General features: G+C 34.4%; 1 protein-coding gene across 1 annotated transcript; it reads left to right on the forward strand.

Moving 5' to 3' along the window:
- Nucleotides 1–9457: 9457 nt before the first annotated feature.
- Nucleotides 9458–15009, forward strand: MSTN (myostatin). Its single transcript, XM_027865720.1, has 3 exons — nt 9458–9994; nt 11881–12254; nt 14629–15009. The coding sequence occupies exons 1-3, from the start codon at nt 9622–9624 to the stop codon at nt 15007–15009; spliced, it is 1128 nt and encodes a 375-aa protein (XP_027721521.1). The 5' UTR covers nt 9458–9621.
- The last annotated feature ends 271 nt before the right edge of the window (nt 15010–15280 follow it).

Here is a 15280-nt window from a genome sequence, read left to right on the forward strand (position 1 = left end):
TATGGTCCCCTAATTTGCTTATGGTATCACCCTTTTTGTCTAAATCACGTACCCGTTTTGACCTTATCTTGCTATAAGGTATAAATGTTGGCCTATACCTAGTTTCTGCCATACTGTTTTCCAGTTTTCCCAGAAGTTTTTGTTAAGTAGTGAGTTCTTGTCCCAAAAGCTGAGGTCTTTGGGTTTGTCCACCATTAGATAACTATGGTCATTTACTACTCTAACACCTTATTTTCTCACTAAACTGCATCACTGATTTTGGACACCTGGCCTTAGAGGTGAAAGGACTTGCACTATTCTTTTTGTGTTGCATAACTGCAATTGAGTTTTAAAGGTAAAAAAGAAAATATGCAACAAATGTACGGGTAGCTCTTTACTTTACAATGGTAGGGTGAACAAGACCAGTAAAGCACATAGTAGGATACCAGCCATTCTACAAACTTGTGCACAATATGCCTCTCATTTTTTTCTCTACTGAGCACAGCTGTGAATGTGTGAGGTTGGCAACTTGAAAATGAAAATGAAATTACTAATGAAATCATACAATGCTTGAAGTCAAAAGTTAAATAGGAGAATGTTGAGGATTGACTGTATTCTCTTTACCAGCCATCATAAATGAAGCCATTCCCATTATTGTCATTACTCTGCCTGGATTCATTCCCTCATATTTAGCAAACTATTACCCCTTCCTGGGGGCAGCTAGGTGATGCAGTGGATAGAGTGCCAGGCCTTGAATTAGATAGACTCATCTTTCTGAGTTCAAATCTGGCCTCAGACACTTACTAGCTGTGTGTCTCCAGGCAAGTCACTTAATCCTGTTTGCCTCAGTTTGCACATATGTAAAATGAGCTGGAGAAGGAAATGGAAAACCACTCCAGTATATTTGCCAAGAAAATCCCAAATGGAGTCATGAAGTGCTGGCCATAACTGAAACAACTGAACAACAGGAGGATAGGGTAGAATTAATTAACATATGTTAACTAAAGGATCAGGAAAATCCTAAGGGGGTTATAAGTTTAGGAGGAATAAGGTATAAATTCTTTGACATTCTTAGGTTGTTATTAACCATTTGAATTAAATAAAGTATCAAAATTTTGGATACTTGATTCCTACATATTAAACATTGCTTTGTACAAACAATTGTATTTTGAACTTTAAAACACTCTGCCTAGTAAAGATTTGTAGTGTTTCATGAAGCTTCTAAGTTCTAATAGTTATGAAGAATTGCTTACAGATTTTTATTTGATGAATTTTTGTATGTTGCAAAAAAGGAATGAGAAATAACACTTTGAAACTTGAAAGAAGAAAAATTCTCTCTTATTATGTAGTTCTTAAAACTCCCAGCAGGGGACAGCACGCACCATGTTAAATACAATCAACAAAAATGTTAATTGTTTATAAGTCTGGTTTATGTCCATTTTAATATGAAAAAAGAAAAAAAAATCAAAGGTAGAACTCTCCAGCTGAAAATGATAACAATCCTGTGTGCACCCTCCCTCTTTAACAAATAAGCCACTGAACTACATTAGAGGTACTCACTGCCTTAAAACTGATATTGTAGTACAAGAATTCTAAACATCCTAGCTCTAGAATTAGGAAAAACTACTCTATGTTTTTCAATATTATCTAACAGACCATGTGACCTGAGTTTTGGTTAGGAAAATATGGACACCACTTCCATAGATGTCCTCTCATCCCCCTCCACTTGGAACCAGGATTTACTTAGAGGACATCTTTCAGGGGAACTAACTGTTTTCTGAGGCAACCAATTCTGCCAAAGCAGCAACTCAATCAGAAGCCAGCAGAGAAATGAAACTACTTCACAGAAATTAAACTCTTAATAATTTCTTACCTTCTATTTATAAAAAAATGTATATTCTCAAGTCCCAAATGTAAATTATAAGACTCTCTTTAGGGGAGTAGCTGGTTTATCTTGGTCATATTAGTCAAGCAGTTTAATTTGAATTTCCCTCACAGTTAAGGAGTGCCTTAAACCTTTGATGGATTTATTTCAATCTAGGGCTTAACTGGCTATGAAAATAAATATGCCCTTGACCTAAAATAAAGTAGAATAGTCTTATGGAAATCAGCAGGCTGGAGTAATGAAAATAAGGCTAACATCAAAATAAATTTATTAGATTCATTTTATACTCTCAGGTTAATTTTCATAGAATCTGAGGGAGGGGAAATTCTGGATGTATTTGTTGCAGATGAACACTTCTGATTTATTGGTCAAGGGAGAGCAGAAGAAGGATGTATGGAATATTAGAAGTGGAGGGAGCATTGGCAGTGGATGAGGGCAAGTTTAGAGTGAATTTTGAGGGCTTAATAACTTACCTAACTAGGTAATGAATGCCTGTAACTCACTTCATGGAATCTGAAACTTGCCTTCATGCTCTTTCACATACATTTATTCTATATACAGAAAAGAAAATCTAAGTATCATCTGGGCTTCTAATTTCTTTAAACAAGGATGACTTCCAGGGGGCAAAAGATGTAGGACTGCCTGCCCTCACCTATCTCATCAGAGACAAAACTGCAGTAATACCAGTAGTAACCATATTTTCCAAATGAAAATTTAGGACAAATGGGCTTATACAGGCTGTTCCCGATACCTCTTGAACTTGTAAATGTATATAATTCAATTCCATCATTAATATTACTATTGTATCCATACCCCAGTCCCCTCACTCATACAAATACACATTTTGTTGAACACTCTCTTTGGCGTCAGAAGAGCTGAATTCAGATCTTGACTCTGTTACTGCCTATATGACCTCAAATTCCCTTTCAACTGTATATTTATGATCCTATGGTTCATGTTTGAATTTCTGTGAATAAATGCTATGTTTCTTAAGCCTCTGACCTTATCTGTTTTAGGTTACTTCTTTTTTTGGTTCGTGGTCATATTTTTATAGTAAAACTTATTAACAATTTTTTTCCAGTTACATTTCATTGAAATATTGGAATTTCTGGAGCAGTCTGATGATTTAGGGGGACTATGGGTTAGATACAAGGGTGGGGAACCTGCCCTCTAGGTCCTCAAGGGCGGCCCTTTGAATGAATCCAAACTTCACAGAACAAATCCCCTCAATAAAAGGATTTGTTCTGTAAGACTTGGACTCAGTCAGAAAGTCACACCTGAGGACCTAGAAGGCCACATGTGGCCTCAAGGCCACAGGTTCCCCACCCCTGGGTTAGAATATTTGAAAGCGGGACCATCTATGGTTGCTGCATTAGTTACTTAGTGAATAATATCCTCTGGGAGTGAAGCTACTGTACAAGGTAGGGGCTTCTGCCCCACCACTGCTCTCTATGCTATTCCTACTTGTTTTGAATTGAGGTGTTGTAGAGCTTTGAAGGCCTCCCAGACCACCAGAGACTCATGGGTAGGAGAAGTTAAAAGAGGAGAAAAGAACAAGCATTTATTAAGTGTCTATTCTGTGCCAGGCACTGTGCTAAATGCTTTGCTAATATTATCTCATTTGATCCTTGTAACAACTGTGAGAGGTAGGTGCTATTATTACCTCCATTTTGCAGTTGAGAAAACTGAGGCAAACAAAAGTTAAATGACTAGCCAGGAATCACATAGTTAGCTAGCATTTGAACTCAGGTCTTCTGATTTCAGGTCCAGAGCTCTATCCATACTGCCACCCAGCTGCCCTGAAATAATTAGGCTTCTCTGCACTTCCCCATGACCCGTACCCAATCAAGATACAGCAAGGTAGTAGCTCTAACGTCCTCATGTTAGACCCAAATGACACTTTGAGAGTTCTATTTCCCTCCCTGCAGTTATTTCTTACTTCAATATTTCAAAGATTTGTGATTTCATTCGTGTGGCTACTCCATCCACTGATGAAGCTGCAACTCAATAGAAGCAACTTAACTGAGTACCTAGTTAGCAAAATAAATGAATAAATAAATAAAGGAAAAAAAGAAAGAAAGAAAGAAAAGAAAGAGGTAAACTCGGAAGCTACAAGATGACATTCTTCCTTCCTACAATAGCTGTATTCCATATCAGGTCCTTCTTGCCTCAACCCCATCACACTCCCCTCCCTCTGATGCCTCCTGAGTAGTAGTCTCCCACAATATCCCAGGGTCCATCCAAAACTCCTCTTCCCTTTCCCAAACTGAATTTACATTTAAAAGCTGATTTGTTAAGATGTTTTGTACTGCTTAGCCTAGACTTTGGAATGGATAGTTATGGCTCTGGGGAAAAGCCATATTAAACATGAGACTTTAAAGCTTGCTACTCATGCCACACATGCTCTTCTTAAGGAAAGAACACACTGCTGATGTGATCCATCAAGAACACGTAATATTGTAAAACCAGGGCCAAGCCCCCCCAATGGGAAGCCATAAAAACCATTAACAGTTAGACTGAAGGTCATTTAGAAGTTTGATAAATATGATATTACTGCTATGAAAAGTCCAGAAAGGCTATAATCTTCTGTTTTTAAAATAAATGCTTTGTTATATATTTTCCAATAAAAAATGAGAAACTAAATTCTTGTTTTTCCCTTATTTTTAAAATGAATAAATATAACCACCCCAACTTTTTGTTTTACAAAGGAGACTGGGAATGCCATTTTCTACCTTTTAGGAAATTTGTAACAATGAACACACATCATAAAATGCATTAACCTCATAAATCAAGATATTAATCTATGCATATTATAAAACAAAAGAAACCCTAAACAGAAGAGAATTGCAGGCGTGGGACTAACTTTTTCAGATAACCATAATACTATAAAACCCAGCCAGAATATATCCCAGAGGTCACTTGAGGACCAATCATCTGGGTCCAAAATGTCAGTCCACTGGTGGCTGTCCTCTAGGTGATTCACATATAACATGGCAATATTTATTTTCTCAGTAGATACAGCACTGGACCTGGAATCAGGAAGATCTAAGTTCAAATCTAGCCTCACATATTTACTAGTGTACGAACTGGGGCAAATTACTTAACCTTTGTCTGCTTCAGTTTTTTCATCTATAAAAAGGGGAAAATAACAGCATCTACCCTCTACGGTTATGGTGAGGATAAAGTGAAGTATCTGTAAAGTGTTTTGCAAACTTAAAGTGCTACATAAATGCTAGCTATTATAATTTCTACTATTTTAAAAAATCAGATTTCACTTATATTAATTTCTCCTTTTAAAAATGGACATTAGAGGGACAGCTAGGTGGCGCAGTGGATATAGCACTGACCCTGGAGTCAGGAGGACCTGAGTTCAAATCTGGCCTCAGACCAAACACTTGACACTTACTAGCTGTGTGACCTTGGGCAAGTCACTTAACCCCAATTGCTTAAAAATTTTTTTAAAAATGGACATTAGTTCCATTAATTCTAGTCAGTTTTTTTTTAATTGATCTGTCTACCTATCTATTGTGTTGTCAGGTGAGATACGAAGAGGTTGGGCCAAAATAATCTACTAATTATATAGAGCAAATGTTTTCAAAATCAAGATTTAAATTCCTTCACTTTTATAATCATATGTCTATAGACTAATTTTTAATATAGTTAATTTTTCCTGCAAATGAACTTTTTGGAAATGTTAGGCATTTGAATGCTGTAATTCATTTTTAGGTCTCTAGGAGTACCCTTAGAACATGTGCTATAATGGCTAGAGAGCTGGAAGGCTAGGAGACCTGGTTTCAAACCTTGCTTCTAACACCTTTTGGGAATATGACCTTGTACTTAACCTCTCAGTGCTCTGGTCATTCTCTAATACTGTAAATTGCAAAGAAGGTGTTAACCTGCAGCAGTAGAGGGAGTTTTCTCACCTGTGTTCCCTAAATCTCAATAAAATCACAAGTCAGTCCCCATTCTAAGAATATCTTTACAGTCATAAATGACCTATTTTTATAAAATTACAATATTGATTGTCACCATTCCCACTTAAATTAGATCAGACCCAACTTTATTCTATGATTAATGGTCATTGTTTTTTTTTTAATGCTTCATTCATATTCTCTTACTCCCCCTTTTCAATTAAGGGCAGAGGTTTCTAAGATTACTCAAGTATAAGAGGTATATAGTCCGTGTCCTTGGAATTGTACATGGCCCATCTAGGGACTAAATGACATCATCATCGTCAACAACAACAACAATAATAGTTAACTTAAAGTTTGCAAAGCACTTTACATGTTAACTCATTTGATCTCATTATCAAGGTGATCTAATGAGTTGAGGTAATCCACTCTGGCATTACCACTGCTACAAGTTACTGCTTTAAATTCACTAAGAGTCACTCATTGACTTGAAGGAGTTAAACCCAGAACACTTTAAGAAACTTCTGCTTCTTGAATTGGACCCTTATCTTTAGACTATACTTACCTCCTTGAAGTGATTTGTAGCTACATCAAAGCATTGGTATTCACATCCTAAAAAGATGAGAAATGTCTGTTTACCAGTTATATCTATGGATGATATGATCTTAGATTTAGAACTGGAAGGGACCTTGGCATCCATCTAATTCAATTCCTCACCTTGTTGATAAGGAAAGTCAGGCTAAGAGATTTGCTCTAGGTCACAAATGGCAAAGTAAGGATTTGAACTAGTGTCCTTTGACTCCAAATTCATCACTCTTGGTTCTACTAATACCAGGTCCAATCCCATATGAATATCCCATTCAGTGAAGAATCGATATGCTGTTGTCCAAACAAGCTAGTCAGATGTAGTTTTTACTCTTGAACTTTGGCTGTACGGGAAGAGGCTTTCAAGACTGCTCAGTGAAACACAAGGCCAAGACCAAGAAGGAGAATCCAACTTAAATCATCTGAGAAAATTTTCTTTTCCCCAGACTTCTTTTTATGATATCAACCAAGCTCAGTGCCTAGCACGTAGGAGTTCTGGAGTTTCATGCTCTTTCCTGGAGCTGGTGACTGAGTACGGTTATAATCACTGCTCCTCCTGGTGGAGAAGGTACAAATAATCTTGAAATTCTAAATAGCTCAAAATCCATTCACTGATGATTAACAGACTGATTATATTTTTGGAAATACCAAATCTTTTGATTTATTCCTTGTGTTTTACATTCTTTTGAAGCTTGTGTATACAATGGGTCTTAGACTACAGCAATTTTTCATACCACAAAGGCCTAGAAAGATAAAATACATAGTTTTTCATCTATAGCATGACAGTTATAAGTTCAGTGAATATTAGAACAGTAAGGAACTTTAGAGATCATCTTGTCTGACCACCTGACCAGGAACAGTTCTAGCACATGGGAAGGATATTTTTTTTCATGGTCCTATAATTCTTTAACAAAAATGGTAGAACAAATTACTTCAAACATGTGTATATGCTCAGAGGTCCTTAGAAGTATATAGAAATGACCATTTAACATTGTTAAGTCCCTACCTATTAAAAAAAAAAGAAACATTATCTAAGATTGGTCAAAAAAGATACTGTGATTATAAGAAAGATGTATTTATCTATCTCCCTAAAACTGAAGCTGGATATTATATACCAAGAAAATTGTATGACCCTGGGCATTGGTTGCCTTAATCTTTAATGATGAAAAGATCAAATGAATTATACAATATTTTTCTCAAGGCATACATATATATGCCCATATATATCTGTATGTATATATATGTTTCTATCATAAAAACTTTTAAAATATACTTAACTTTTTGAGATTACCAAGTTACCATCTAAGTGTTCTAAAATAATAACTTATTAATGGTAAGATACTGGTGCCTTGAAGAATCTGATATGGGCCACTATGATTCTCTGGGGAGAAGGTGTCTTTTTTTTTTTTTTTTTTTTTTTTGGTGAGGCAATCAGGGTTAAGGTCACACAACTAGTAAGTGTCAAGTGTCTGAGGCCACATTTGAACTCAGGTCCTCCTGCCTACAAGGCCAGGGCTCTATCCATTATGCCACCAAACACCAAACACCAAACACCCCCTGAAAAGTTATCTTTTATAATGAGCCATTTAATTTAATTGGTTAGAATTCTATGAAGGTTTGCTCACTACATAGGCCAATTTAGCTTATGAGAGAGAAAATGTACAATTCTCTGTCCAATTTTGCCATTTGCCTCTGATCCCTCTAATATGGATAATTTAATGTAAGCCCATTATGAGTATTGGAAAAAGATAAAAAGGTGTGTGTGTGTGTGTGTGTGTGTATACATATATAATAAATGTATAGAGGTATACATATACATGTGTGAATATAGACACAAATATAGATGCATATATATGTACACACATATATACATTTACACAGTTATATACAATGATTTGGCTCAGATATCTATTCTTTCTCCTATCCTCTTCCTATAAAGGAACACATTAGCAGCATGGTATAGTGAAAAGTAAAGTGAATTGGGAATAAGAAAGTCTGGGCTCTTGTCCTTGATTGTCAGTAACTTACTGGGAAGCTTTTGACAAGGTTCTTCACCTTTCAGGCCTCCTTTTTCTAAGCTGTACAGTGAGGAGGTGAGACCAGGTGATTTCTATTCCAAATAAAAATCTATGTCTATGTTTAATCCTCATAAGTTCTGAAGAAGGAATAGATGATTTTCTTCTTGACTTAAAAGCACACATTGATTACATTATTTATACAATGCTACAAACTGCTAAGTGACACAGACTCAACATTTTGGATCCCTGCTTCAGAGGTTTTTTTTTTAAAAATTAGGTGACATTATGTCCTTTGTCGTACACAATGAAGAAATACACCATCTTAGAGATTCTAAGTACCTACCCTTAGACTAGGAATATAACATCAAATATAAGCTTTTCAATATTGGGAAAAATTCTAATGTTTACAATGGTCATTAAATCTTTTAAAAAATTCTACTCACACATCAGAAAAAATACCAAAATATTAGTAGTAATGTAATTTGAAGTAAACATTAGAAATTATGTTATCTAAGATATAGTGGAAATCATTCAAGCACTAAGAGATTATACTAGAAAACATAATGAAATTATTTTCACCAATATAAAAATCTTACCTTTCCTTTAATTAATTTCTTCCTAACTGGTACTTTCCTAAAAACAAAGCATTAAAACTAAAATATTAATTATGTACAAGTAGTATAATTCTCTATGCTTTAAGTGCTAGTATGTAGTATATATAGTATATAGCATTAAATGATCTTAATTTCTGAAAGAACAAGCTATGTCACATTTCAAGTATAGAGTTTAAATGAAATCTAACTATTTAAATTATAGCTTTCAAGTTACATATAGATTCACATTCTTTAAGTTTGGTTTGTGTTATTGTTAACATAATGCTTCTCTGTTTTTTTAAATGTCACACATATCTTTCACTATTTGCAGATTTATTTGTTTTATGAAGTGGTCAAATGAATCAGCTCACCCTTGACTGTAACAAGATACTGTTTAGTGACTTGTGACAGACAAGGTTTTAACCTCTGACAGCTAGATTCATTGTTGGAGCGAGAGCCAATCATAGATCCTGACGACACGTGTCTCATCAAAGTTGGAATATAAAAAGCCACTTGGAATACAGTATAAAAGATTCCCTGGTGTGGCACGTTGTCTCTCAGCCGCTACATGCATTAAAAATTAGCTTGGTATTACATGCGAAGAAGAGCAAAGAAAAAAAGGGGGGAAAGACCGTATTGATTGCAAGATCATGCAAAAATTACAAATCTATGTTTATATTTACCTGTTTATGCTGATTGTAGCTGGTCCCGTGGATCTCAATGAGAGCAGCGAGCAAAAGGAGAATGTGGAAAAAGATGGACTATGTAATGCATGTACATGGAGACAAAACACCAAATCTTCAAGAATAGAAGCCATCAAAATTCAAATCCTTAGTAAACTTCGGCTAGAAACAGCTCCTAATATTAGCAGGGATGCTATAAAACAACTTTTACCCAAAGCTCCTCCACTCCGGGAACTGATTGATCAGTATGATGTCCAGAGAGATGACAGCAGTGATGGTTCTTTGGAAGATGATGATTATCATGCTACAACTGAAACAATTATTACTATGCCTACGGAGTGTAAGTAGCTTTTTTTGTGTGTGCATATCCACAATTCTGCTGACAGTTGTCCTAGCGTTTATGAGAAACAGATCTCTTCTCAGTTTCTTTTAACAGGCTGCTGGCTATAGTATGTAAGTGGGAGGGAGAAAAAAAAATTTTCCCTAAAAGTTTATGAGCAAAATGCCAATAACAGTGGAATTATTTTTATTCTGCTACATTATTTAATTTCTTCCTTGTTACACCGGAACAAATAATAAAATGCTTGAACAGCACTAAAGTTATTTAGCTTGACTATGTTATGGCAAATACAACATACTCAGGCTTCCTCTGCTAATCTTCCAGACTAACACAAAGACCAGAATTTTAAAAATGTAAACAATGTACACAAACAACACAATAAGATTGTTAGCTCTCTGGTTGCTTGAAGTATTTATTAATAATATTAAACATCTTTCTAATAAAATTGAAAGAAGTTGACTAACTGGGTCTATTTTTAAAATCTCGTTTTTTTTCCTGATTGCACAGTATTTAAAATATATTTCTGCCAATACTAATTTGATTCCTGTTTATTCTTCAGTAATCAAACTATTTAGCTATGAAAGCTGTTGCACTTAACATGTTTACAAAAGGTAAAATAAAGAGGACATCATAAAGGGAAGAAATGTAATGAAAACATACCATAATCATGATATAATTGCATCTAGATGAGTAATAACTAATAATGAAATGCTTGAATGAGAAACAAGGTAGTATGCACCTGAATTACTTGTCCTACTATTACCATTGTGCTATCATTAAGAGTGCAGTCTCTACATTTCTATTTATACTCTTAATGCTGAAAAATTAACAACCTGCAAAACCCACTATTTTTTGAGATATTGTTGTTTATTATATTTGTGGAATGTTATATAATTTATATCATACATTTATAGAAGACTCTAAAGAACAGACACATGTACCACTGAAGTCAAAACTGGTACCTTAATAGAAGGGACAGAATATAAAAGGCTCCAGGTCATGAGCTTGTGATCTAGCTTTGCTGCCGCTTCAACCTAGAGAACTAAAACAGCTATTAAATATTAGATTTCCCATTAAATGAGCAAATTATAATCACAACACTCTTTTTTTAAAGGCAATATCGTCTAACAGTTCAACTAGAGATTTACCTCCCTCCTTTTTTTTTTTTTTTTACAGTTTTAAGATACTGTAAAAGAAACAAATTGTTAGTTTGCAGTCGTCTCTGCTTATAAATAATATACTGGCATTAATAGAGATATTTTTCAAATTTTAGTTATTTTGAAAATAAAAATATTTAGGTATTATGAATCACTTGTTTAGTTTCATTCTTTGAAAATTATAGTTCAGAACTGGAACGTAAGAAAGGATTACTTTTTTCCTACTAATTCCAAAGGCTAAGTAAGTAGCACAGTGTGCCTTGTCCCCAGGTAATTCAGGCCTGGGGGAAGGGTTCCTTCCTCCAGACTGATTGGTACAGCTGCTCAGTAAGTGTAACTACTCAGATTCCCAAAGAATTCTAAGTGGATGTTCCTCCACGGTGTCTCTTGTTCTCTCTCATCGTCATCATTTTAAAATTTCAACCAGCATTCATTCCTTTATAGAATTTTTCTTGGAATAAGAAGTCCATTTCTGACCAGTTGAAAAAAAGGATGTAAATTTAAAAACTGAAAAAGGTAATTGTAAAGTATATATGTTTTGGGTTTTTTCTAATGAATGAAATTCTATATACAATGTTCAGTATCAAAACATGATATATTCATACTTTATGGGAACCAATATTCCATCAAGAGAATAGTTCATTAATTTTTGAATTTATTTGGAGATTTGGAGTTTGATTTTATGGATACCTAATTCAGTAATTTTTCTTTTTAAACATTCATTTATAGCTGATTTTCTAATGCAAGTGGAAGGAAAACCCAAATGCTGCTTCTTTAAATTTAGCTCTAAAATACAGTACAATAAAGTAATAAAGGCTCAACTATGGATATATCTGAGGCCTGTCAAGAAATCTACAACAGTGTTTGTGCAAATCCTGAGACTCATCAAACCCATGAAAGATGGTACAAGATATACTGGAATTCGATCTCTGAAACTTGACATGAACCCGGGCACTGGTATTTGGCAGAGTATTGATGTGAAGACAGTATTGCAGAATTGGCTCAAACAACCTGAATCCAACTTAGGCCTTGAAATCAAAGCTTTAGATGAGAATGGTCATGATCTTGCAGTCACCTTCCCAGGACTAGGTGAAGATGGATTGGTAAGTAATACCTGAAAAAAAAAACCCTCTATAATGGCATTTTCCTGTGAAAGGGACATCCTACATTTCTTTAACCTCGGTTTCTCCAATGGCATCCCTGTACTCACCAGAATAAATTAACCTGACTTCATATTTTTTAGATCCTTTCTTGGTTTAGGCCATTCATCAATGGAAATCTTTTATTTTAAATTAAGAGGAAAAATCCACTAGCTTCTTTGAATTATTTACCAATAAGCAGTTTTTATAAATATCTTTAGTAATGACAAACTCCTAAGTTTTATATTATTAATAATGGGGGAATTCATATAAAAACCCCATAAAACCCTTACAATGAGATCTAGTACATACCAAACACACCAAAACATTCTTTTTCAGAAGTTTTCTAGATATATTGAATCTGTTTTATCCTAGAATAATGAAACAATTTTTTATGAATTATAAATATGAAAAGAAATTGCTTCTGATTACTACGATTAACTGAGCATAATATATTTGTGCTTATATTTAGTAGCCAAAGTCTTTTTTAAAGTAATAATAATTATCACTTGCACTCTATAGAAATATGTCCATATATTGATTTCTATATTGCAAACATTGTGAAATATTCCTTTGGGGATTATCTAAGGAAAATTTAAAATTTCCACTCTGATGCTTAAGGTCAACTTTACCCTTTTTTAAGATAGTGTGTACTTAGGAAATACCAACTAATTTGATATTAAGTTCAGCAGAATATAATCACATACAGATTATGAGAGAAAACTAATAAATTATATTCTCAAGCTCAAAAGAAATCAATTTGGAATTATTTGCAGTTCTGTATTCTCTATATCATTGCTTCCCTCTATTACCATGGATTTATTTACTGTGCATTGTATCTGTTCATTACTCTTTGCTAATATAATTATATCAGAAATATTCTGTTTTCAAACATTATAATGCCTTTTAAAATAACAAATGTTCAAACATGATCAATCCTAACTGTCAAAAATTTGAAATGTTAATGTAGAGTACTAGATCAAATTTCTTTCATGTAGCAAAAATATTTACCCCAAGAATGATATAATATTATATATAATCAATAATGCCCTGGATTTGCTAATTCAATATTTGTTTTTAAAGTAATACTGCTTTTCTTAATGTAATTACCATTCAGATCACATGATATCAATACAGGTGCATTCTAACATTCAAAATGGGTTCCAAGTTGCATTTAAAAAAAAAAAAAAGATCTCAATCTTCTTCTTTCTTCGGAATATAGGTGCCAATATTTTTACTATCTCCTTGCAGGATAATTATTATGGTCATTAATGTTCCAAAAATGTGTGTGTATATGTATCTACACACATATACATATACAAGCATACATATACACATACATATATACATACACACACTTCAATTTAATAAACAGATTTCTCAATATTAAAAAACATTAAAAAAGACTATTGGAGATGATTCTCATCTATAAGTGGTAGGGGAGAAAATGACTAATACAAATCTAGGAAGAGACACTCCTTGAAGGGATCAAAAATTACTAGGGAGGCAACAGTCCTCAGTGGAACAAGCTTTAGATTTAATCAGGGAAGACGGGTTCAAATCCCCATTCTGACACTTCTTTTTGACCTTGGATGAGTGATTTCACTTTTCTGGTCCTCAGTTTACTCATCTGAAAATTAGGGAGTTAGACTTGATGACATCTAAAGCCCTTTCAGCCCAGAGTCTATAGTTCTATAATATCTCTACCTGTATTTACCTCTCTTGCAACTCCTGACCTCTCTCTCTTTGACTGCCCCAATCATAATATGTATCATTCACACACACACACACACACACACACACACACACACACACCTTTGCTTGAATGTAATTTGTATCTTCTATGGCTTGAAAATCTAAGTTTCATTGTGGAAGGAAGACTTGGACAAGAACAGATATAGTATGACTACAACTATATGATTTCCAGGAACCATCATGCTTTAAGCCCAGTCACTTTGGATAATTGAGCCATATTTACCTTCATTCATCCATTCATTCACTTAAAAAAAAAAACTGGTAGGGGGAGGGTGCCTACCATGTGAAAGGCACTATGCTAGAGGTTGTGATGGATACAAATATAAATGATATAGTCTCTCCTCTCAAGGAAAGGTGTACTATTTCAATTTCCTGAACCAGAAAGGGGAGATCAAGTCCACTGAAGAATTCCTTAGATGTTGTTGTATCTTTTAAAGGGGATTTTTTTCAGGCAAGAGTATTTGTAAAATGATTTGCTTGATAAGTTTTCTCTTTTGAAGAATGCCTTGTCTTATCCCAAGTAATTATTTCAATGTGAATTACTTGATTTAAATTTTCAATTCTTTTCCCATTCTTTACACAGAACCCCTTTTTAGAGGTCAGAGTTACAGACACACCAAAAAGATCTAGAAGAGATTTTGGTCTTGATTGTGATGAACACTCAACAGAATCTCGATGCTGCCGTTACCCACTAACAGTAGATTTTGAAGCTTTTGGATGGGACTGGATTATTGCACCCAAAAGATATAAGGCTAACTACTGCTCTGGAGAATGTGAATTTGTATTTCTACAAAAATATCCTCACACTCATCTTGTTCATCAAGCAAATCCTAGAGGTTCAGCAGGACCCTGCTGTACTCCTACTAAGATGTCCCCAATAAATATGTTATATTTTAATGGAAAAGAACAAATAATATATGGAAAAATTCCAGCCATGGTAGTAGATCGTTGTGGGTGCTCATGAGCTTTGTGTTAGGTTCATTACTTTATAAAATATGGAAGGTTTCCCCTCACCAATTTTTGAAACTGTGAAATTATGTACAATAGGTGACAAAAGGCCTAGAGTACGTTACAGATTCACCAAGGCACAAGCTACCATATATGAACTAGAAGAAGAGAATAAATGCAATGGTTGGTATTTAACCTTCAAAAGAAAAGTTGCAATCAAAATATTATAATTTCCTTTATTAAAAGGAAGGAGATAACATTTCATATATCACCATCTATCATCACAT

This window comes from Vombatus ursinus, unplaced genomic scaffold, assembly GCF_900497805.2.
Source record: "Vombatus ursinus unplaced genomic scaffold, bare-nosed wombat genome assembly UNPS02014779.1, whole genome shotgun sequence".
NCBI lineage: Eukaryota > Metazoa > Chordata > Mammalia > Diprotodontia > Vombatidae > Vombatus > Vombatus ursinus.

Bases quoted from the DNA above. Each gene is read 5' to 3' on its own strand.
- MSTN (XM_027865720.1), top strand. From the start codon at position 9,622: ATGCAAAAATTACAAATCTATGTTTATATTTACCTGTTTATGCTGATT. The intron at 9,995-11,880 runs GTAAGTAGCTTT...ATTCATTTATAG, and splicing joins TATTACTATGCCTACGGAGT to CTGATTTTCTAATGCAAGTG. The intron at 12,255-14,628 runs GTAAGTAATACC...TTCTTTACACAG, and splicing joins GACTAGGTGAAGATGGATTG to AACCCCTTTTTAGAGGTCAG.